General features: G+C 42.0%; 1 protein-coding gene across 4 annotated transcripts in view; it reads left to right on the plus strand.

Annotated features, from left to right (window-relative positions):
• Positions 1–23517, plus strand: part of ZNF385A (zinc finger protein 385A) — a 442370-nt gene that overhangs the window by 321302 nt on the left and 97551 nt on the right. For all 4 annotated transcript variants that reach the window (XM_089691405.1, XM_089691407.1, XM_089691406.1 and 1 more), the window contains one exon: positions 15802–15912. In XM_089691405.1, coding sequence (XP_089547531.1) covers positions 15802–15912 — 111 coding nt within the window. The remainder of the gene's footprint in view (positions 1–15801; positions 15913–23517) is intronic.

Below are 23517 nucleotides of genomic sequence, written 5' to 3' on the forward strand. Positions count from 1 at the left end.
TGAATGTGTCGCCTTCACAGTGATACTGCCTGCTGAACAGGACAGAGGGTATGATGGTTGGTGCGTCATGTGTGGAGCTCCTCCAGCCACTGTGTTATGCTGGGTAAACACACTTGCAGATCGCCATACTAACACATCTGATGTTAACGCCGTGATTTCCCCGCTGAGCTATTGTGTTCTGACAGGGGGCCACGCTGATCACTGGCAGCCATTGGCTGGCAGTGCCGATCAGATGCTAGTTTTCCATCATGCCCGATCGACAAAAGCCAGTAGTGAGACTGGCTTCTGTCAGACGAGGAGCTGTACAAACGGAACAAAAGTCTGCCTGTTCCTGCCGAACTGACTGTTTTCGGCCAATTTTCATCCTGAGTGTACCCAACCCTAGGTAGAGGGGAGCAATTAAACCACAGCACAGCCTCCTTTTTTAAGCCCCCCCAACTGAATAGGCAAACTTTTTTAGAAACAAGATTTAGCATTGTGAATTGAGTCAGTGGTCTCTGGTTCTGCATGCATTAGCAATGTTTGAGAAATGTATGCTGTGCTATAAAAATATGTATATAAAAATAATATAAATAAAAAATATAAATAAAGTGTGATCCAATATATACATATTAAAAGAGTGGGACATAAAATGTGATCAAGTCCAGACCTGTACCTGAGTCCAAGAAAATATGAGTAACCAAGTTCGAGGAAATCAGCAGTATCCAAATATCCTCATTATATGCACCACAAAACGTTACGTCTATGTATGCACCTCCACCAACTCCTCTCAGGTGTTCTTTCACCTTGGTTGGATGGTCTTCATTACAAAGGTCAAAATAAGCGTGCTCCAGGACAGGACTTGGGCAATGCAAAGAGATAGAGGAAGTCTCCATCAAACATCTCAGCAAAAGAATTTCTCAAAATGGATCACTCAGATCAGGGTTCATCAATAGACACATAACATACAGCCTCTCTTAAGCAAATCCAGCTCCAAAAAGACAGAGATGCATAGTGCTCACCGCTTTAACATTATTCAAAACAACAAGTAAATATATATATACATTCACAGTGGTAATCAGAACAAGCGCCAACGGTAAGGAGGCAATCTAGAGTCGTGCCGCAGTACCCTTGTGTGTCACACCATTCACCGCCATATGTTTGTAGCCACAGCTCTCTAACCATCCACAACTCTGTAAGCTCCAAGATTGCAAGCTCAACTCAACTCTTGTCGTCACTCATCAGAGGCACTCAGATGCAGTCAAATGAATGACATTTATCCATTCACACTCCAGTTGCCCAGGATATCCTGTACTGGGATCAGATCTTAACCCTTTGCATAATGAAAACTTAATGCACCATTACTAAGACAAACTTGCAAAGGCCACCAGAAATCAGACTAAAATGTTGGTTGGCAATAATGCCAAGATGAGAGGCAGTAGCTGAGGGACGATCAGTGAAAGAGAGCATGATGTGAATGAACAGTAGAGAAAATAAAGAAAAATGCAAGTATTGGGATTTACATGATTGTATCATCTATTGGTCAAGATCTTAGTCCAGGAAGTAAATCTGACCCTTAATAATGCCTGAACAAAAATGGTGCTGGTGGTTAGGAATGAAGGAACAAGGAACAATGGATGCATTGTAAGGAGGAATACTGTGATCTCTTTGGGAGGTAATAAAAAAGAGAACACATTGTAAGCAGGAATACTGTGATCTCTTTGGGAGGTAATAAAATGAGGTTTCATGAGCCAGAATCACCAGCCCTCCCCGCCTGTTGTGAAAGGTATTTATGGGTATTTATGTGTGATATTTGATGGCAGGGCATGATTGATCTCATAGTCCCCCAGTTTGGGTATAGCTACCTAAAGGAAAGAACACAACTTAGCTAGTTCAGTAAAGCTGGCATTTACATATAGATTTGTTTCCTTCAGTCTGGGGGATAAACAAAAGAAATCTGACAGATTTTTCCATCCATGCTAAACAGTGTGGATGGACGAATCTTCCACTGCTGGTTAATGTATTATGATCGCCAGCACTGCTGGCTTTCATCATACCCCATACTTGCATCTAATTGGATACATGCACTGTTCCACCTGGCTCCTTACATAAAAATGAATTAAACAATTGATTTTTGTTAAGCTGGGTGGTGGTGCCAACAGGGGCACCCCTGATTTTTGGCCAATTCAGCACAAAAAGTCAAAATTCAAGACCCTGTTTCATGAACCCTAGTATTCCAGCAGAGGTTGCTACAGGTTTCTTGAGCTGTGGCTGACTGACCTCCCAATTGATGGTGCCTGCATTGTTCCATGGGCAGTGCCAATTGGCAGAGCATAACGATCTTTTTTAGATGTCTGTAAAGGGTTTCATTCTGACAACCACTGTAAGGGGGGGGGGTGGGTATTTTGCCCACTGACCCCCTTATTAATTTAAAGTGGTATTAAAGGTTCTGCTTTTTTTTACAAAAAAAAAATTACAAACATGTTATACTTACCTGCTCTGTGCAATGGTTTTGCACAAAGCATCTCTGATCCTTCTCTTGTCGCCGGTGCTCCTGGCTCCTTCTCCTTGACCAATGCCTCCAATAGCAAGCCGCTTGCTATTGGGGAACTGGTGCGTGATCACTCCCAAGCCTGGCTCTATGCATCCATAAGACACATAGAGGCGTGGCTCGGCCCCGCCCTGCCTCCCACTCTCAACTCATTGGCTCACTGGCCGTGATTGACAGCAGTGGGAGCCAATGGCCAATGAGGAGATCTCCGGACAGCCGAAGCTCTCATGCACATTGTTGGATCAGGCAGGGGCTTGGGTGAGTATTAGGCTGTGGGGGGAAGAGCACACAGAAGGCTTTTTACCTTCATGCATATAATGCACAAGCCTTTACAAGCACTTTAATTTTGCAGGGGATCCCTGAGACCAGAAAAGGGTTCCTTTGGTGTAAAAAGGTTGAGAAAGGCTGCTGTATAGTATTCTATGCTTATCTTTGCACTACTTTATTGGATCAGACCATCTGACTATGTTTTCTTTAGTTGGACATAATGCAGATGATCTTTTGTAGAGGATGTATACTTTAAATGGGAGGCAGAATGGTTAAAGTTGTTTCTAACAAACACTTCTATGTTTACCCATCTCTTGATTTCTGCTTTGTGTCCCTGCTGTGATTTGGTAACGCTATTGCCTATTTAGCAGTGGCTTTTTATTCTGTGCGGTCGTGCATGCAGAGAAAGCATATGGTTGCTTTTATTGCACACAATTATTTTACTATTTACATTTATGGTGCCTTTGTTGGTTACAAAATTGATAATCAGATGCTGAATTGTGAGGGTGAATATTTAAATGGGAACAGATTGTTTCAGATCAGAGGGAGCTAAAAGAGTGCATACACAGAACAATACTATGACAGAATAGGTTTTTTCAGATCTTGACTTCCAATAATAGGCTGGGAATATAGCACAAAAGATTGTTCTGGCCAGTATCTGCTGAGATATCAAAAAGGCAGGATGGGGAAAGCAGGTCACTTCAGTTGTTCCCCCCTTAAGTCTATCACAGATGTGACTTAAAGTCATCGAAGTCCTCATAAATCATGTAAAAACTTTCATTGGTGCTATTTTTTAAACACCATTATGTTACTTTTCCCTAAATGCAGTTAGTAAACCAACTTTGAGAAATACACAGACAAAGCGTTTATTGGCTAAGGGAAAGCAGTATAAAACATTTGTTGCAGCATTATTGCTGTTTAGGTTAGGCCATCCTGTAGTGCCTGGAGCAATAGACAACCACACTGCGGGTCTATGCATGCCACCTGTCCTGGATCACAAGTTGCCATGGTGTGGACAGGCCACCCCCCAACACTATACGAATGGCACTGTGCATGTCAAGGATCCCGGGCTCGCAGCGGTGCGTGCATGCGCAGAGTGCCGATCCGTCCAAGCCAGCGAGCACAGAGTCCTCGGCGATCGCGGCGGCGGCCGTGCATGCGCACTAGCAATCGCGGCCGCACCAATGGAAGAACAGGGCGCTCTATTTAAAACTGCCCTGTGCATATCCAAGTTGCCGCAAGGTCTTGTTCCTGTAAGTACGTTTCCTTGTTGCCAAACTCTGCCTGTTCTGATTTACGCTGACCCTCTCCTGCTCTGACCCCGGCTCGTTCCTGACCATCCGTCTGCCTGACCCTCTGTACCGCGCTGCCCGCTACCTGCTGAACCTGGCTTGTGACCCCGACCATTCTCCGCTTTCTCCCCCTGTACCACGCTGCCCGCACGATACCGACCCGGCTAGTCTGACCTCGCTCACTCCGAGCAGTCACCCATCCATCCCGCTCAGATCGGGATCTGTCATCCGTCCATCCCGCTCGGATCGGGATCTGTCATCCCATTCATCCCGCTCGGATCGGACCTGTCATCCCCTTCACAGCAGGCTCATCCCGGGCACATACCCTCAGCGGGACCCCTCTGCCACCGCCGGGGGTGCCCAGGGGCACGACCTGGTTCCAGTCTTGCACCAAGTCCATCCCCACCATCAGGGGCCCTGGTGAAAAGGCAGACTGGGACTTAGACTCCGCGTCCTGGGAAACCCCGTGCTGTGGACCAGTAGAGATCCCGTTGGGCGGAGCCTGACAGTGCATACTGCCCTTAAGCGACATTGGTTGTTTTGGTGCCCGCTTGTCTAATGCCATTTCTGACCTGTGCTGCAATTGGAAACAGCAAGAGTTTGGCAGCTGATTTCAGCCAATGATTTAGGCTGAAGTCAGCTGATCAGCTGTGTCAAATCATTGGGGAGAAAAAACAGTCATATAGTACAGTAAAAGTAGCACATATTACACACATTACACATTGTTAAACACACAGTTAACCCCTTGATTGCCCCTGGATGTTAACCCCTTCCCAGCCAGTGACATTAGTACAGTGACAGTGTTCAGTATTAGCACTGATCACTGTATTAGGGTCACTATTGATGTCAGTGTCAGTTAGTGTACCTCCCAGCCAGTGTCAGCTAGCACCAGATTACTTGCCACACTATCAGTCCCACTGTAGGTTGCTGATCACTGCTATTATCAGTATAGCACCATAGCTGCATAAATTCCAGTATATATACCATAGTTTGTAGACAATAGAACTATTGCACAAATCAGTTAATATATACTTATTGGGATATTTTTTCCCAAAGACATGTAGCAGAATACGTTTTGGCTTAAATTTATGAAGAAATACGATTTTTTAAAATATTTTTTGAATGGATATGTTTAATAACAAAAAGTAGAAAATATTTTTTCAAACATTTTTGTTTATAATAAAACATAAAAACCTAGTGATGATCAAATACCACCAAAGAAAAGCTCTATTTGTGTTTAAAAAAATGATACAAATTTCATTTGGTTACAGTGTTGCATGACTGAGCAACGCCAATTAAAGTAACATAGTGCTGAATAGCAATACCATGGTCATGAAGGGAGTAAAATGTTCCAGAGGTCAAGTAGTTAAAAGTAATGTGATACAAAGAGATCAATCTCATAAGATTTTAATAATTGGTTGTTGTAGCCCTAGCGGAGAGCAATACGTAGTGTGTAAAGCTGGTCATACACTGTTTGAATTTTGGCAAGTTTCTGCTGAATCGGCCAAAATTCAAATAGTGGGTGACTCTGTCCAGACCAACTGGATCAAAAAAAGTCAATTTTCAACTTTTGTCAAAGAAGTCGAGTGGTAAATTGTCAGCTGAAGAGTGACAGGATACATTTAGATGGAGTCACTGTTCAGGTATTCAGTGACCGCAGGTCTCCCCAGCTACTGAGTACAATAACCAGCAGGGGAGATTTCTTCACACATGCCTTTGGAGTGAATGAAGGAATCTATTTTGTATTTGTATTTGTTCAGCCCAGGAGCTGAAGGAGCAGAATCTTTTCAAGTTTCATTAGCTTAATACTTTTTTTAAAACTAGTAAAAAAAAAAATTGGTGTGATTTATAAACAATTTATTTAGAAACTAAAACCTGTTCAAGAAAAAAAAAGATTGCAGAGATTGTTCTTGAATGCGGTGTGCAAGACTTATTATCAAAATGGGAAATTGCCTGCAGCTTGACTCTGTCTTGCATTGGCAGTTCCTTGTAGGATGAATGAAATAATACAGTTTGGTCCTTCATCTTCATGCCAGGTATCTAAGCTGCATCTCTCAGATTCCTTTATCAGCGCAGCTTTGGTCTGCCCAGAGCTGTTATCGGTCTCTTGGGACTGGGGAAGGATTAGTGTAATGGACATCGCTGCTGGATGTGGATTAACCACATGGAATAATCCAACTTTCAGAATTAATCTCCTAAACCAGCTTTAACCTTTCATTGAAATCACTTGTTTGCGGCAAAATCATGCAGAATCCATGTTGTGATGACAATATTGCACTTCTCAATAGGTGCCCTCCAGGGTGCCCCATATTCATTTGCTTTTTTGGATTACAGTTCAGAAACTGTTTCATTTACCAGCATCACAGTGGATTTATAATGCATGTGGATTTTAATATTCATGTAATGAAATTAGGATGTTGATTAGCCAATCAAACTAAATGGCTAAAAGCTGAATTGGTATTAGGCGTAACACATTTTTTACTAAAGTTTTGAGGACCAATGTAAAATAGCTTGAATTTCTCTATATCCCATAACTTTGGTGCATGTCTATGGGGTTAATTTAATAAAGGTAAATACAGTAGGTTGTTGAGTTTGCACGGGACGTTGCACTTTGCAAGGTAATTTTCCTCAGAACTCTGCTGACTTCCATCATCTAATCACGTGCAAGTAAAAAAATTCTGTTTATGTTCCTTGTATGTGATTGGGTATTCTTTGCAAAGTGAAACTTCGCCACATTTGCTTAGCTTTTGGGCTAATTTTCTTGCAAAGTGGAACTTCCTGCATTCCTGTCCCTGTCTCTGTCTGATTCGTTGCTGACCCTGCCTGATCCGGACCTCTGCTGACTTCTCCTGTTTTATCCCTGGCTTGTGACCCCGACCATTCTCTGCCTGACCCCCTGTACCTACCTGCCCGATTGTTATTGACCCGGCCTGCCTGACGACGCTTGCATTGTATGTACTGTTATCTGTGGGTGGTTTGGTTTGGTTCGTTTGCACTGTGTTATGTTTTAGTATTGCACTGCGTTTATGTATTGTTAGTCTTTAATAAATTATATTGTTTATAACTTATCTGAAGCCTGCGTTTCCCTGCATCAGTTCACATACCTCTGGTCATACCCGGAGCCCTGACAACTTCAATCTTATGATAAGAAAAGTTATTTCTTTTTTCTTTTTCTTTGCACATGATTAGGTATTCTTTGGAAAGGGAAAGGAAAGAACAAAACATATAGGCAGCAGAGTGGCTAAGTGTTTAGCACTTCCAACTAGCAGCACTAAGGTCATTGGTTCAAATCCAAACCACAACACTGGAGTTTGCATGTTCTCCCTGTGCTTGTGTGGCTTTCCTCTGGGTACTCTGGTTTCCTCCCACAAAAAAATGCTGGCAGGTTAAATGGATCCTGTCTAAATTGGCTTTAGTATGTATGAATGTGAGTTAGGGACCTTAGATTATAAGCTCCTAGAGGGCTGGGACTGATGTGAATGTACAATACATATGTAAATTGCTGCATGAATTGATGGTGCTATACAAGTGCCTTTAATATATATATATATATATATATATATATCAGTTTTGTATCATAGACCCATTGGGCAGCACAGTGACTAAATGGTTAACACTTCCGCCTGGCAGTACTAGGGTCGTTGGTTCGAATCCCAGCCACGGCACCACCTGCCTGGAGTTTGCATGTTCTCCCTGTGCCTGCGTGGGTTTCCTCCGGGTACTCCGGTTTACTCCCACACTGCAAAGACATGCTGGTAGGTGAATTGGGTCCTATCTAAATTGGCCCCAGTATATGTATTTATGAATGTGAGTTAGGGACCTTAGAATGTACGCCTCTTGAGGGTTAGGGACTGATGTGAATGTACAATATATATATGTAAAGCGCTACGTAAATTTGAAAGCGCTATATAAGTACCTGAAATAAATAAATAATAGCTGATCTGTAGAAATTCTGGCCCATAGGGAGTATGTATGAGCTGGAGCTCAAGTGGCTAATGTGTTTTTTTTTATTGAATGCATAACTGGATTAAATTATATATATGTAATATCACCTGGGAGTTGATCTTTAACAAACATTTGGTTTAGATGAGGTGCATCTGAAAGGTGGGAGTAAAGTTTTGTATGATTGCCACGTTGCTATGCTTTGTTTTGTAAAAGTTATGGTTTGGGGATATGAGACAGTTGTTTTAAAGAGTGGGAGGCATTCGAAAGAAACATTTAATTGGTGGCAGGGGTTTCATTTATGAATTCACAGGGGGTTCTTTTAGTTCTTGTTGGAAGGGTTCCCTAGTCCCATTGCCTGTGAACTTGGAGCTGAGTTATGTGAACTTTCAGAAGATATCTTTAATAGCTGTTTCCAACACACAGTCATATAGTCACATGGTTACACCAGAATTGGGATCCCTGCAATGTATGAAAACCATTACCATTGCCACTACCGTAACTGCTTGCGGTCCACTAGTTCTTACCATCTGGCCTTGTCTTTTGTCACATTGATCTTCTGCTTTACATCATGGCTGCCTGTGATTTCCTGAATGTCATCCATCTACCATATTCTTCATCTTCCTTTCTTTTTCTGGCTCTCTTTCACAATCTTTGCATAGCTCCACTCCAGTTTATTGTAAAATGACAAAAAAATGGCTTTTTCCCTTCAATAGTCCTTCCAACAGATATGGTTTTGCTGCACTGACTTATTAGAACACCTCTTCATTCATGGCCATGTTTGTCCAAATGATTTTCAAAATCCTCCTGTAGCACCATAGTTTAACACTTCTGAACTTCTTTTTTGAGACATTGCAAGGAATTAATAAAAAGTGTTTTAGACAAAGCTCATATTTCAACTAGAGCACATCAATCAGCTTCTAAATTTTCATTTTGTATCGAAAAAATAAAAAAAGTTGATTGGTTTCTGTGGGCAACAGAACCAGCTGAGATGTAACTTATCTCAGACAGTTTTTATTAATTCCCTACATTGTGAGTAAAAACTCCATATCTAAGAATGAAGCAGACTTTTGTCTGCAGCATTCTTTTCTTTGTGCATAGAGGGAGATTGTTCCTTATCAGCTCTATGTGTCTCCAAAAACTTTGTTTGTCCTTGGTGATTCTAGCTCTGATGTCAACAGTGTTCTTCAAGTTTTAATTGCTACACATTCCATTTAGAAGGAATTTGTATGTAAGTGTGTTCACTTAAACGAACTAGAGAGTAGAACTGTGATGGACATTCAAACAGCTACAAGCTTTCACTGCCCTCAATAATTGAAGATACTGTGGAGCAATTCATCCTCAAAGTTCAGAACAGAAGTAGTGAAGTTGTTGATGGTGGGTCTCAGCACTGCCTATACCTTCACTTCATGTGCTCCCATTCTGTGCTTACTTGAGAAATTAGAAGGCTGGCAAACTTCCAGTCTCAGGCTGAGTGATGTTATGCAGTGGATGCCAGAAGCCTGACAAGTTTGGGTATTTACACTAATTACATAAAAATTATTGTAATGAGTTTTCATATATACCTAACTGTGTTTACTTGTGTTTGTATATCTGCGTGTAGTTCAGCTTTCAAGGAGAAGTATGGGAATGGTAAAAAATAAATATACATAATGGTCTACCCACTATAGCATTGGTCTGTCCCCCACTAGCTTTAAGCCTGAGAACTGAGCGATCACATGACCGCTGATTGCTCAGTTCTCAGGTCCGCTTTGAGCAGAGAGCGGTGACTATCAGTCACCTCTCTCTGCTCTGCCCCTCCAGCACTCATTGGGGTGCTATGCAGGAAGGGGGGTCGGAGCAGCTGGCTCAGGTCCTAAGCAGTGCACAAGGAGGCTGAGCCAGCTGCCTGTAAGGCATCTGGATGGATCCCAACATTATTGTCGGGATCCCTTTAGATTCTGGAGTTGCTCTGTGATGTCAGCTGTCAGCGGGTTTTAGGCCGCTATTGACTGATTTTGGGTCACAGGAGGTCACACGTAAGTGCATTCTTACCACTCACAAGAGAAGTATGAACAGAAGAGTTTTGGTCATACTTCTCTTTTTACATCATTTAATCGCTTATAAACATGTTATTTTGTTTGGATGTTTTTGGAAATATCAGTGAAGGAACAGGAAGCGGGGGAAGAGTTAACATTCTTTAGCCATTGCAAAAAGCGCTCTAGTTTCTATGTGTATTTGCTTTCAGAGAGGCTGGTTTTGTGATCTAGCATGCAGTGATATCTGGAGAACGCAGAAGCATTGATATTTCCCTGCTGGACCTCACTGTCCCAAGTCATCATCAATGCATAAGCAGAGGCTGTCTGTGATCTGCTTTGAAAGTAATGAATGTTCCACACCAAAGCAAACTTTGAAATATCTTACAGCAGTAAGTTTGCTGTGATTTCCTTTAAAGGCGTAGCAGCAGGTGAAATGAGCGGACTTCATGATGAAAATGAAAATCTCAAAGCCATTTGGTTATTAATAACATCATAAATGTAAAAATATCACGTGACTGTAGTCATTTGCTCTTTTTAATGTATTTTTAAAGTATTCTCATGTAAAAGACAGAATGATGTCTATGCTACAGAGAAAATTATTTTTGCTGGTGCCAACAGTATGCGAGCTGATAAACAAGCTAGTAATTAATTACAGGCCTCAATTTAAAGTGTACAGCATGCTTTATCTTGTTGGCTCCCCTTGGGCAGGTACTCTCTTGTGACCATAATTCTGACAGTATGATTGCCCTGCTTTCTGAATTACTCTTTTCTGCTGATATTACAGAACACCCTTGCCTTCGTTCATCTCCATAACATTAGGGGGAGGTGTTCTGTAGTTCAGCATAGGGCAGACAATGCAGCTTGGAATTTTAGCACAGCAGTATTGTGAGCTCACAACAGAAAGTTGCTCACTGATCTTATAGCACGATCAACAAGTATTCATATGTACTTTTATGAAGCAATTTGAACAATATGAAACAATGGGGCATGGTTTGCAGGGACTGTAATATTATTATATTATTATTATTATACAGGATTTATATAGCGCCAACAGTTTGCTCAGCACTTTACAATATAAAGGGAGACAATACAGTAACAATACAGTTCTATACAAGAGGGATAGGAGGGCCCTGCTCCTTGGAGCTTACAATCTAAGAGAGCTAATAATTAATTACCGGCCTCAATTTAAAGTGTACAGCATGCTTTATCTTGTTGGCTCCTCTAGGGCAGGTACCTTCTTGTGGCCATAATGCTGACAGTATGATTGCCCTTCTTTCTGAATTACTCGTATCTGCTGAGACTACAGAACACACTTGCCTTTGCTTATCTCCATAACATAAGGGGGAGGTGTTCTGTAGTTCAGCATAGGGCAGACAATGCACCTTGGAATCTTAGTACAACAGTATTGTGAGCTCACAACAGAAAGTTGCTCACTGAATTTCTAGCACAATCAACAAGTACCGGTATTCATATGTACTTTTATGAAGCAATTTAAAAAATATAAAACAATGGGGCATGGGTTGCAGAGACTGTAATACATATACTATACGACAATATATATAATACAATATATTCTATTGAATGTGTGTGTGTTAATGTACACATAAATTAAAACCAGAAGTCCACTTGTCGAATACTTGACCAATCCATGTCTGGCTAGCGCTGCGTTGTATGTCAGAGGACACAGTAAGCACAACATGTTTGAATGGGTTTGATTTAAAGGCAAACAGGCTGTTTACTTTGCTAGGGAAATTTCCCCAGTACCTAATGAATGAGGTAAAGCTCTGCTCACTTCCATCATCCAAGCTGTGCAAGCAAAAAAAAGATTTTTTTTTTCTTGGACGTGATTGGTTATTCTTTGCATAGTCAATTATCACCTAACTGGGGTCAATACCCCTGCAAAATGAACAGCCTATTTGCCTTTAGTGAATGAACCCTGGATAATGAGTAACATGAGTCTGTGAAAATGTTTAGCTCCCAGGTTTATGAGCCCCAAAATAGACCAGACTTGGGTATGTGACCCATATCCACAGGGGGACTATTAGGTTGGCCATACACTAGCAGATTTTCAAACAATCTGTACAAAATTCTCAGCAGTACACCTGATGGCATGACGAATGTTTGAAAGTACTTTTAAAAAAGCTTGCTTTTAACATTTGAATTAGGACTTTCTTGAATGAAAAACACGTTTGCTGTTAAAAATTCATTCCTTCGAGAAAAATTTTCCATCTTGCTCCTTCGAATTTTCTCGTCACTGGGATCAAAAATGAATGTCAATTTGACTCCACGATTAGAAAATCAAATGAACATTCTTAAAGCAAAAATGTTTTGCACTAAATTTTACTAGTGTACAGTCAGTTTAGTTCCAGAATGTTCTGCCAACCAGTGACGGATAAGGGATGTCGGAATTATACTTTAATAGGAACTTCAGTCATATATAAAAAAAATATAAAAGTCAGCAGCTGCAAATATTTAAAAGAATTAAAAATGGGTAAACGAGCGCAGAAGAGAAACCAATACTAAAAAGCAGCTGCATAAAAGGTATAACCTCCAACCCTCATAAACATAAATAGAAATGCAGCGCTCTAGCAAAACATAATGGTAAAAAATAATAAATATATGAATGAAAATACAAAAGTGAATGCGTTTAAGTAAACGTCTATGTGCAAACACCAATTAATAAAAGCTAGCAGCCAGACCGTGTACAGTCCCACCAGAAATAATAAATAAATGCGCTGTATGGCGCCGCAGTGAGTGTGTTGATTGCGTCCGATTATGGCGATGATACCTTGATAGCTCAGAATAAATGAGCCCGGAAGGTGAAGGTATACATGGATGTTTTTCTACATTCATGTATACCGTCACAGCATTCCTGTATACCAGATGTGAGTGCTTTCTGTAAAATTGCTTATTTATCATTAATTAATAAACTTACTGCACTATATTATCCCAGCTGCGGCACCACCTGCCTGGAGTTATCATGTTCTCCCTGTGACTGCGTGGGTTTCCTCCGGTTTCCTCCCACACTCCAAAGACATGCTGGTAGGTTAATTGGTTCCTGTCTAAATTGTCCCTAGTATGTGTATGTATGAATGTGAGTTCGGGAGCTTAGATTGTACGCCCCTTGAGGGTTAGGGACTGATGTGAATGTACAATATATATGTAAAGCGCTGCGTAAATTGACTGCACTATATAAGTACCTGAAATAAATAATAAATCTTAGCACTTTTTCTTCCTGGCTCATTTATTCTGAGCTATCAAGGTGGATTTCTTAAGTGCTTTTATTGGGTACACACACATTTGGATTGGCGTTTTCCTGGAGTCTGGAGAGTAGCAGTGGATGATCGGCTGATGTGCAGACCAGGGGCGGACTGACAACTCATGGGGCCCCCAGGCAATAGTGGATCATGGGGCCCCTGTGTCCTTGCCCAAACTCAAAAAAGCCTATGAAAAAGGTACCAGGGGCATCTCATGGGACCCCCTACTGACCCCGGGCCCTCGGGCAGTGCCCGAGTTTCCAAATGGTCAGTCCGGGGGTCGGTTTAATACGGCCCTCCAACAGCCCTCCCTGCTCTGTGTAATGTGGCCCTCCCACGGCCCTCCCTTCTATGGCAGACAGTCTTCTGCTTGAGAGCAGAGGGCAGTGCGCATGCCTGACTGCGGCGCGTTCTCCCTGGTCTGTGTAAATGTCGCACGGCCCTCCCTTCTGTGGCAGACAGTCTTCTGCTCGAGAGCAGTGCGCATGCGTGACTGCGCCGCGCTGGGAGCGACAGAGGGCGGTGACGTCAGGGCCGGGCTTCCAGCGTGAAGTGTGTTTCTCTTCCCCTCCCGGCTGCCGAGCAGAGACTTCAGCTCCAGCTACGTTTTTCACCCTTCACATTAGTGCAGGTAAGTTTTTTTTAAATTTATTTTCAATACATTGTGAAAACTCAGCTGTCAGTTGATCTTCATGTTATGAAATGAAAAGTATGTCGTTTGCAATTAACTTGGCATAAAATAATTTATTTGCATTTAATTGTAATGTTTCAAAGAATGTTCGGAAAAATGTTCGGCCCTCCACCATGTTCACTTCATCCAATCTAGCCCTCTTTGAAAAAAGTTTGGACACCTCTGCCCTAGCATGATGATGACCAGGAGTGGTCTGAGTTACTCAAAGGCGCTTTTTATTGCGCTATCTGGTTAGTGCAATATATTCTCATTTCCACACTCCCTTGGAGCACGGGTTTTCACCAACCTGTATATTGGACATTTGCTATCACCTACGCACCATTTGCGCCATAATCGGACTCAATCAACACACTCACTGCGGCGCCACACAGCGCATTTATTTATTATTTCTGGTGGGACTGTACACAGTCTGGCTGCTAAATACGCTAGCTTTTATCAATTGGTGTTTGCACATGTACATTTACTTAAACGCATTCACTTTTGTATTTTTATTCATATATTTATTATTTTTTACCATTATGTTTTGCTAGAGCGCTGCATTTCTATTTATTTAAGCTGCAAATATTTGCCAGTCCAGGAGTTCAGCCCTGTCTTCACCTGGGCTGGATCTTCGCTGGTGTTCAGGACCCTGGTTCTGCCATTTTGGCTGTGGGAAGTCCTCTGTAATTCCCTGTTCTTTCACAGCTAGCTCCCCTCTGCGCATGCGCGAGATTCGCTGTGCTTGCAAATTGGTGCTGAAGTCTTCTAGAACATGTGAGGTGTCCCAGGAGATTGCAGGTGGGGGCGGGAGGGTGGTGTTTGGGGGGGCTGTGAACTTCCGCTCTTCTCTCCTAGGCACAAAAAAGCGGAAGTGGAAGCAGGTACCTGTCAGAAATAGGTACTCACTCCCAGAAAAAAAACTTTTTCTAATTATGGAAGAAGAGAGGGGAGGATGCGAAGAATTTCCTATTTTAAGTAGAGTTCCACTTTAAGCTGGCTATAGATGGGTTGTTTGTTTGTGTTCATCTAGAGGACTGAAAGAAAAAATAAAAACAGATTCCTCCATCCACACAAACAAGGTGGATGAATGAATCCCCTCCTCTGGGACATAGTATTCTGACAACAGGGAACCTCTGCTGTCAGAATACAGTGATCAGTGGCTGCAGCCACTGATTGACAAGCATTTCCAACATACTGGTTAGACAGAAGCCAACCTAAAGCTCGACTTCTGTTAAACAGGGACAGCCACACATGGATCAAAATTTTGCTGGTCCCTGTTAAATCGTCCCAATTTTGATCCATCTGTGGCCAGCCATTGGCCCCACTTTGCCCTTGTCTTGTGCAGTTTGCACAAAGTCGCCGTAGTCTCAGTTTTCTGGTTTAGGCTTTTCATAGTTTACAGAATGAGAGTTGAGTTTCTGGCTTATCTCTGCCTTTCCTTTTCAGTTGTGTTAGTTCATGTATGAGTGATCAGGGTGGATTCCCCTTGGGGAAGGGTGGGATAATCAGACATTCACTGCACACAGCTAAATAAAGCATTCTTCTTGTAGTAAGTGTCTTTAGAACATCCTCAGCAGCTCGAGTCATTGAATAGCAGTGTAGAAGCTCAGGCTGCATCTGTCCTTCACGTCTCTAACCTTTGCCGGTGAAGCACCTGTATTTACATTACTTCCAGGGAACAGCATCACTCATGTTCTGGCTCTCTGGCAGCGGGAGACAAATGAATCAGTGGAAAACGGAGCCTGCGGCTCTAGCTGTGTTTTTACTGCTACAATTGACTTTTTGGTGCATTTGACTGAGTCCTGCTTGTGCTGTGTCTACACAGATGGACCCCATCCACAAACCTCTGATGAGCCCTAACTTTGGAGTTCCACTTATCAAGACGAAACGACCGGTCATTTCCTGCAATGTGTGTCAGATCCGCTTTAACTCAGAGGTAAGTGATTCCACTCACTCCTAGAAAGTGCTGAGCTCCGGAACTGGATTATATTAAGAATTTATTTATCCAGGGAGCTATTTCCGCAGATGTTCTTGGACACGGCCTTTCCATGCAGCCTTCTTTGCCATACTTTTCTTTTAATACAGTGAATGGTATTTTTGATGCTGTGCCTTAAGGGGCTTTCGTTTGCAATGCCTGAATAGTTAATATTCAAGTTAGCAGCATTCAGTCACCCAATATCATCACAAATTGTGTCTCCCTGTCACTGGCTCCACTTTGAAACTGACTGACAGCTCATGCTGGGAGCAAGATAGTTACAGTGGAAATATGGGAACAATCAAAACTGACATATATAATGAATGCAGTCTGTCAGTAGCATTAACACGGCAGTTTTTGTTTCTCTGGTTTCCCACTATAACAGTTTTATTACCTGTTGGTCCTTCCTATAGATCCTTTATATTTTCAGTTTTAGCAGGGTGATATTGCTGTATGTTCTGCAGTGAAATTGTGCAGGAACATTGTCACCCTGTGGACAGGGTAGTCTTAGAAGTAGTTTCAAATAGAATCAAAGTGATACAATAGTCTTGTTTTTTTTTAAGTAACAAACATGCCTATACTTTGTGGTTTTGCACAGAGCAGCCCAGATCCTCCTCTTCTTGGTCCCCCCACCGGCGCTCTTAGTCCCTTCCTCCTGTCGGATGCCCCCATAGCAAGCAGCTTGCTATAGGGGCAGCCCAGCAGGCACACTCTGGAGCCGCGGCTCTGTGTCTCCATTCACACACAGAGCTGTGGATCCGCCCCACCCCCTTCCTCTCCTGATTGGCTCACTGGCTAGGATTTACAGCAGTGACAGCCAATGGCTCCTGCTGCTGCCTCAGCCAATCAGGAATGAGCGTCCCTGGAGAGCCAAGGCTCTCGTGGAGGTCGCTGGATCGGGATGGAACTCAAGTTAGTATTGGGGGGGCTGCTACACACAGTAGGTTTTCTACCTTCATGCATACAATGCATGAAGGTAAAAAACCTTGAGCCTTTACAACCACTTTAAGTGGAGGAAAACCAAAATAAATCATAACTTAAGTTCACTGTACTTGACATTTCCCCAGTGATGCCATCTCCAACACTGCCATCTTCACCCTGTCTTCCTTGAGGTTAGGCATTTTCATCCATCTTAATTGACCCACCCAGGATGACGTAACTCCCACTCATGCGCACAAGAGTTGATTCCTCCTGGCACCAATGTACAGTAAGTTGCACATTTTGGCAGGCAGAATGGGAGCTTTTATTACAGAAAAGGCATACAGAGTCACTTTGCAATAAAGGCCTTCCTGCCAAGATTGTTTCAATATCGGGTCTTTAAAGTAAACCAAACCTGTGCCCAGGCTATGCACACTATATTATTTACATATTTTGAAGAAACAGGAAAAGCACTTTAAAACACTTACCTCTGTAGCTATAGGCTTTGGGAAGAAAATTGTTTTCAAAGTTAAAGCTGTATTATACCCAAAAACAAACATTAACTATATTTCAGTTTACCAATCCTTAAAGTGATATCAAAGCTTAGTTTTTTTCTTTAACCTCCCTAGCAGTCTGATTATGTCCATATTTCTGTGCTCAAAGCGGTAAATTTTTTTGCATGAAAATATGTATTTTTTTTATTGTAGGCTTGTCATTTTTAGGAATAACTCACTGAAATCTGTCCGAACAAGAGTCTAGTAAACATCCTGGGTATGTTAAAATTTGAAACACGAAATAATAAATTATAATTTAATAAATAATCATAAAAAATAATAATAATATAATAATAAATTTAATTCAATAATATAATCAAACCAAAAACACTGAAATTTGAAACATAGCGCCAAGTTCGCACATCACTGAGCAAAGTCGCAAAATCGTTTTCAGTGTCTGATGACGAACTTCCCCACGAATCATTATCACTCAATTCTGCAAGTAGTTCTAATTTACTATCGCTGTTCTCTAGCTGGTCTAAAACAGATTTTGATCTAAAGGGACGCTTTTTGGACGCCATGGACGTTTCTCAGTTTCCAGGCAGAAAGAATAGTAAAAATGCAGGCAGGGCACAGGACAAAGCACTAGGGACAAAATGTATGTGAAATGGTTTGATACAGTAATGTTTTACTATGTGATTTTAGTGAATTCATTGAATGTCACTTTTTGTCACTTACAAATTTCCCACCGTTCCGTCCTCGTACGTCCCGACGTCGCATGGGACGGAACCCAGAAGACAGATGCCGGCATCCGCTGGATTACATTGCCGGGGACACTACAGGAGGGACATCGCGGGAGCGCAGGACAAGGTAAGAGAAGAACAGATCCCAGAGCAGCGCCGCATGGTAAGCCCGAGTGTAGCTCGGGGTTACCACTTGTGGTACTGAAACTTTACCCCGAGCTACACTCGGGAATACCGCCAGGGAGGCTACAAGATAACAAATATGTCATACTTACCTTCTCTGTGCAATGGTTTTGCACAAAGCAGCCCCAATCCTCTTCTTCTCGAGTCCTCTGCCAGCGCTCCTGGCTCCTCCACCTTGACCGGTGCCCCCAATAGCAAGTTGATTGCTATGAAGGCACTGGCTCATTCTCACTCCCGAGCCCCACTCTATGCATCCATAGGACAAACAGGGCCATGACTTGGCCATGCTCCTCGCTGTCTTTTCATTGGCTCACTGTGTATGATCAGTGAGCCAATGAAGAGAAAGAGACCCAAGACAGCCAAGGCTCTTGTGCACAATTCAGAACCAGCGAGGTCTCTCATGGCACCAGCATCTTCTCCCAGGTTTCTTATGGGTGCATGTCTTGGGTGCGGGGTTAGTGTTTGGGTCAAATGTCAAGGTCAAAGGTGAGGATTTTAAAAAAAAAATTGGTATCAATGTCAGCATTAATGTCAGTGTCAGTGTGTTTTAGGTAAAAAAAAAAGACAAAAACAAAATGCACACTATTGTTTCTGGGCTGTACTACGGGTGCAAACAACAAATAACATACCTATATATGGTATCGATGAGATCGTCAAGAGCTGGAGAATTTATTTTGGGTTGTTCTATGGATGTAGGTTATGGTCGTAACAAGAAACACACAGCTAAATAAAACAATGTTTTTTTTTACTATTTTGAGCCAGTTTTCCTTTGATAATAAAAAAAAATTAGGAACTATCCATTACCATTACCACCAAATGAAAGCCCAATTTGTCCTGAAAAAAAAAACAAGGTATAATCCACCTGGATGTACAAAGTAGTTGTGATGATAGGTACAGTTTTACTAACACATGTCAACGTTGCAGAATTGTGCTTAGGCATTTAGACTTGTTTTACCCTTAGGTGTTAAGGGGTTAAGCTTTGACTTTTGTTCCTCTTTAAGGCACTAATATCTTGTTTACTGGTTCAGGAACAGTTATGACATTCTAAAGACAGAATGGCAGCTCATAGGGACAAATGTTTACATTTCTTCTTCTTCTGCGTCTGGCAGAGTGATGTTTTTAGGAGGAGCCCCAATTTAAAGAATAATTCCAACTTTGGCTATATTATACATGGCCCAGCTTGGACCAGTGTAACTATGTACAGTGGGGCAAAAAAATAGAATGCTTTGCATTTTTTAAATGAATACAGATTGTGTTCTGATTGGTTTGGGTGGACAACGTGACTTCACCTCTCCACCTCATCTAATCAGAGAGAGGTTCTTGGGGGATCAGCCAGAAACAAACTGCTTGGTTATTGCAGATTTAGTCTTCCCAGCCTGGTGCAGGTCTACAATTTTGTTTCTGGTGTCCTTCGATAGCTCTTTGGTCTTCACCATAGTGGAGTTTGGAGTGTGACTGTTTGAGGTTGTGGACAGGTGTCTTTTATACTGATAACAAGTTCAAACAGGTGCCATTGATACAGGTAATGAGTGCAGGACAGAGGAACCTCTTAAAGAAGAAGGTACAGGTCTGTGAGAGCCAGAAATCTTGCTTGTTTGTAGGTGACCAAATACTTATTTTCCACCATAATTTGCAAATAAATTCTTTCCAAATCAGCCAATGTGATTGTCTGGATTTTTTTTCTCATTTTGTCTCTCATAGTTGAGGTCTACCTATGATGCCAATTACAGGCCTCTCTCATCTTTTTAAGTGGAAGAACTTGCACAATTGGTGGCCGACTAAATACTTTTTTGCCCCACTGTATATACTATACCTGGCTGATCCCCCAAGAACCTCTCTCTGATTGGATGAGGTGGAGAGGTGAAGTCACGTTGTCCACCCAAACCAATCAGAACACAATCTGTATTCATTTAAAAAATGCAAAGCATTCTCTGAATGGCACCTGTGCCAAGCAGCCGACCTCCAGTGTTCAGCCGCTCAGCACGGGACCCGGAAGCAAGTGATCACTGGAGTAGGGGTGTTTATTTTAATGATTTCCAGCTTCCAGGGGCATCAACCAGACATGGTATATACATAGTTACTTCAGTCCATACTGGACCAATGTAGCTATGTATAAAATATCCATACCATATCCATATCAACTTTAAAGAACTAGTGGGAGCTGTCAGAATCACTAACTTTAACCTGCTTTCAGTGCAATGAGAAAACATGTGCAAATACAGTTTCTGACAACCTCAGAAACTCTGTTTCAGCTATTTTTACTACAACTCATAGCTAATGAAGGATCAGAGCAGACAGAAAGTTCCAGGTGCACCACAGAAAATGAGTTGTATTCTTATTTTAGTTATCCATTCGTTTGACATTCTGAGAAGGAGAACTTTAAAATAAATAAATAAATAAATACATTTCTAGCGTGCTTTGCTTTATTGAAAATGGATTTAATTACATGTAAGTGGTGATTTAGACTTGTGCGCCTGCCAAGAATTGTATGTGTGCCCTGCTTAGGAATAGCCTGTACGTACAATGCAAATTAATTGTGGCAGACCCGTATCTCTGCCTGACTGATTCACATCTAATCCGCCTTTGCTAGCTCTTGTTAACTGTCCTGCTTTTGAAACAGCTGTCTTAACAGCTGGGCTGCTTCAAATGATATTTTAGCTCCCCGCACCCAGCCAGAGAGGGGGGAAAAATAAAATGGGAGGAGGGACCCCTGGGAGAGCTTTTGTTTGTTTCCCATCCGCAGCTGCATACTCTGAGCAAGGACAAAAATCCAGAGGAGTTTGGACCAATATTTCTACCCAGCAGTAAAGATGTGGTTTTATAAAGGAAGGAGACTGACACAGGTGATTCCTTGGATCAATTTGCTGTAGATAAAATTAGCTGCATACATTGTGGCGGTCTGCTTGTCGCTTTTCCCTGCAGTTATACTAGGGAACATTGCAAAGATCTCATAGCGTAAGTAATTCTGATCTACATGTCGTTCAGCATTTCCCAACACATCAACATACTATAATAGACATCTCATTGTAAAGGGAACAGGCTCAACTGATAATGACAGCAGTAGACCAAGACAAGACAGAGGCACCCAGAAGCTATCCAAGCAGCTGTGTTCTGCACTTTGATTGTGCAAGGCAGCAAATAAATATAGTTCAATGCAGGAGGGCTTTGTACAGCAAGTACCTAGCTTAAAAACTACAGAAAAAAAAATCTGCTCATCTGAGCCTCTAACTAGACTGAGGTTAGTTCTCTCTACTGGGTTCTCCAAAACAAACAGGCAGCACATGAACATTTTTAGTGTCCTGTCAGCAGTCAGTCTTTTCACTCAGCAGCAGGCTGCCATGACAGAAAGCAAGAGAGCACTAAGCACCACTCAGGTAATATATATAAAGTTGGGCAGCACAGTGGCTAAATGGTTAGCACTTCTGCCTGGCAGTACTAGGGTCGTTGGTTCAAATCCCATCCATGGCACCTCCTGCCTGGAGTTTGCATGTTCTCCCTGTGCCTGTGTGGGTTTCCTCCGGGTGCTCCAGTTTCCTTCCACAATCCAAAGACATGCTGCTAGGTTAATTGGCTCCTATCTAAATTGTCCCTAGTATGTATGAATATAAGTTAGGGACCTTAGATTGTACACCCCTTGAGGGTTAGGGACTGATGTGAATGTACAATATATATATGTAAAGCGCTGCGTAAATTGACGGCGCTATATAAGTACCTGAAATAAATAAAGCTCTGTGGACAGCTGACTAATAATGAGGTCTGACTACTAGGTAAGAAGTGGACCTAGGATGGAGGCTTTATACTCACCCAAAGCTCTGAAAAGCTCCAGGACCCAGAACAGGACTTATTAAGATTTTAAGAAAACAAAAAGTTTTCTCCACATCACTCATAAACCCTTGAGCCCTTGTGAGAAACCTAGATGACCCATATGTCCCATTCGCAATCCTGCCTGCCATTACCTCACAGTGTGGTAAAGCACCATGATAGATGGGGGTACTACACAGGAAATGGGCAAACTAACAAAAACGCATACATTAAAAAGGCCCTGTCACCAGTGGAAAGAAATTGCAGATAAAGTCACAAAAAGGTACATCCAGTATTGTAAATGCGTACTTGCAGTGTTTTACTTTTCAATTAGTGGGTTTTTTTATTCACTTTCAATGTGTATCCAGATGTACAGCTCTCAGCATAAATGAGTACACCCCTTTTGAAAAGTAAGATTTTAATCAATATCTCAATGAACACAGGAACAATTTCCAAAATGTTGACAAAACTGAGTTTTATAGGACATTTGTTTAGCTCATTACATGAAAGTAGGGTTCATAATATAACTTAGATTACAAAATCTTCAGTGTTTCTCAAATTAGTTGTTGCAACAATGTATACACCCCACAACAAAAACTATTCCATCTAGTATTTTGTATGACCTCCATGATTTGTAAGGACAGCACTAAGTCTTCTAGGCATGAAATGAACAAGTTGGCGGCATATAGTAACATCTATATTTTTTCATTCTTCAAGAATGACTTCTTTTAGAGCCTGGATGCTGGATGGAGAATGATGCTCAACTTGTCTCTGCAGAATTCCCCATAGGTGTTGGATGGGTTCAGATCAGGAGACATACTTGGCCACTGAATCACTTTCACCCTGTTCTCAGAAATACAACAGTGGCCTTAGATGTGTATTTTGGATCATTGTCATGTTGAAAAAGTGCACGACAACCAAGGGCACGGACTGATGGTAGCATCTTTCCTTTCAATATAGAGCAATACATCTGTTAATTCATGAGCAGCAGCATTCCAGCAGCACTCATGCAGCCCCACAGAAGGGCACTGCCACCACCATGTTTCACTGTTGGCACCATGCATTTTTCTTTGTACTCCTCACCTTTGCAATGCCATACAATGTTTTTGAAGCCATCGGTTCCAAAAACATTTATCTTGGTCTCATCACTCCAGTGTACAGAGTCTCAGTAGTCTTCTTCTTTTTCAGCATGGGCCCTGGCAAAATCTATGCAGGCTTTTTTATGCATGGGCTTTAGGAGAGGCTTCCTTCATGGACGACACCTATTCCTCTGCAGTGTACGTCATATTGTGTCATGGGAAACAATCACCCCAGTTTGGCTTTCTACTTCTTTAACTAACTGCAGTGAACTTGCATGGCGATTTTATTCAACCCTTCTCAACAGAAGACGCTCCTGTCAAGGTGTTAACTTCCGTGGATGGCCTGGA

Source organism: Staurois parvus, unplaced genomic scaffold (genome assembly GCF_062004578.1).
Source record: "Staurois parvus isolate SC_StPar_1 unplaced genomic scaffold, SC_StPar_1.0 ptg000562l, whole genome shotgun sequence".
NCBI lineage: Eukaryota > Metazoa > Chordata > Amphibia > Anura > Ranidae > Staurois > Staurois parvus.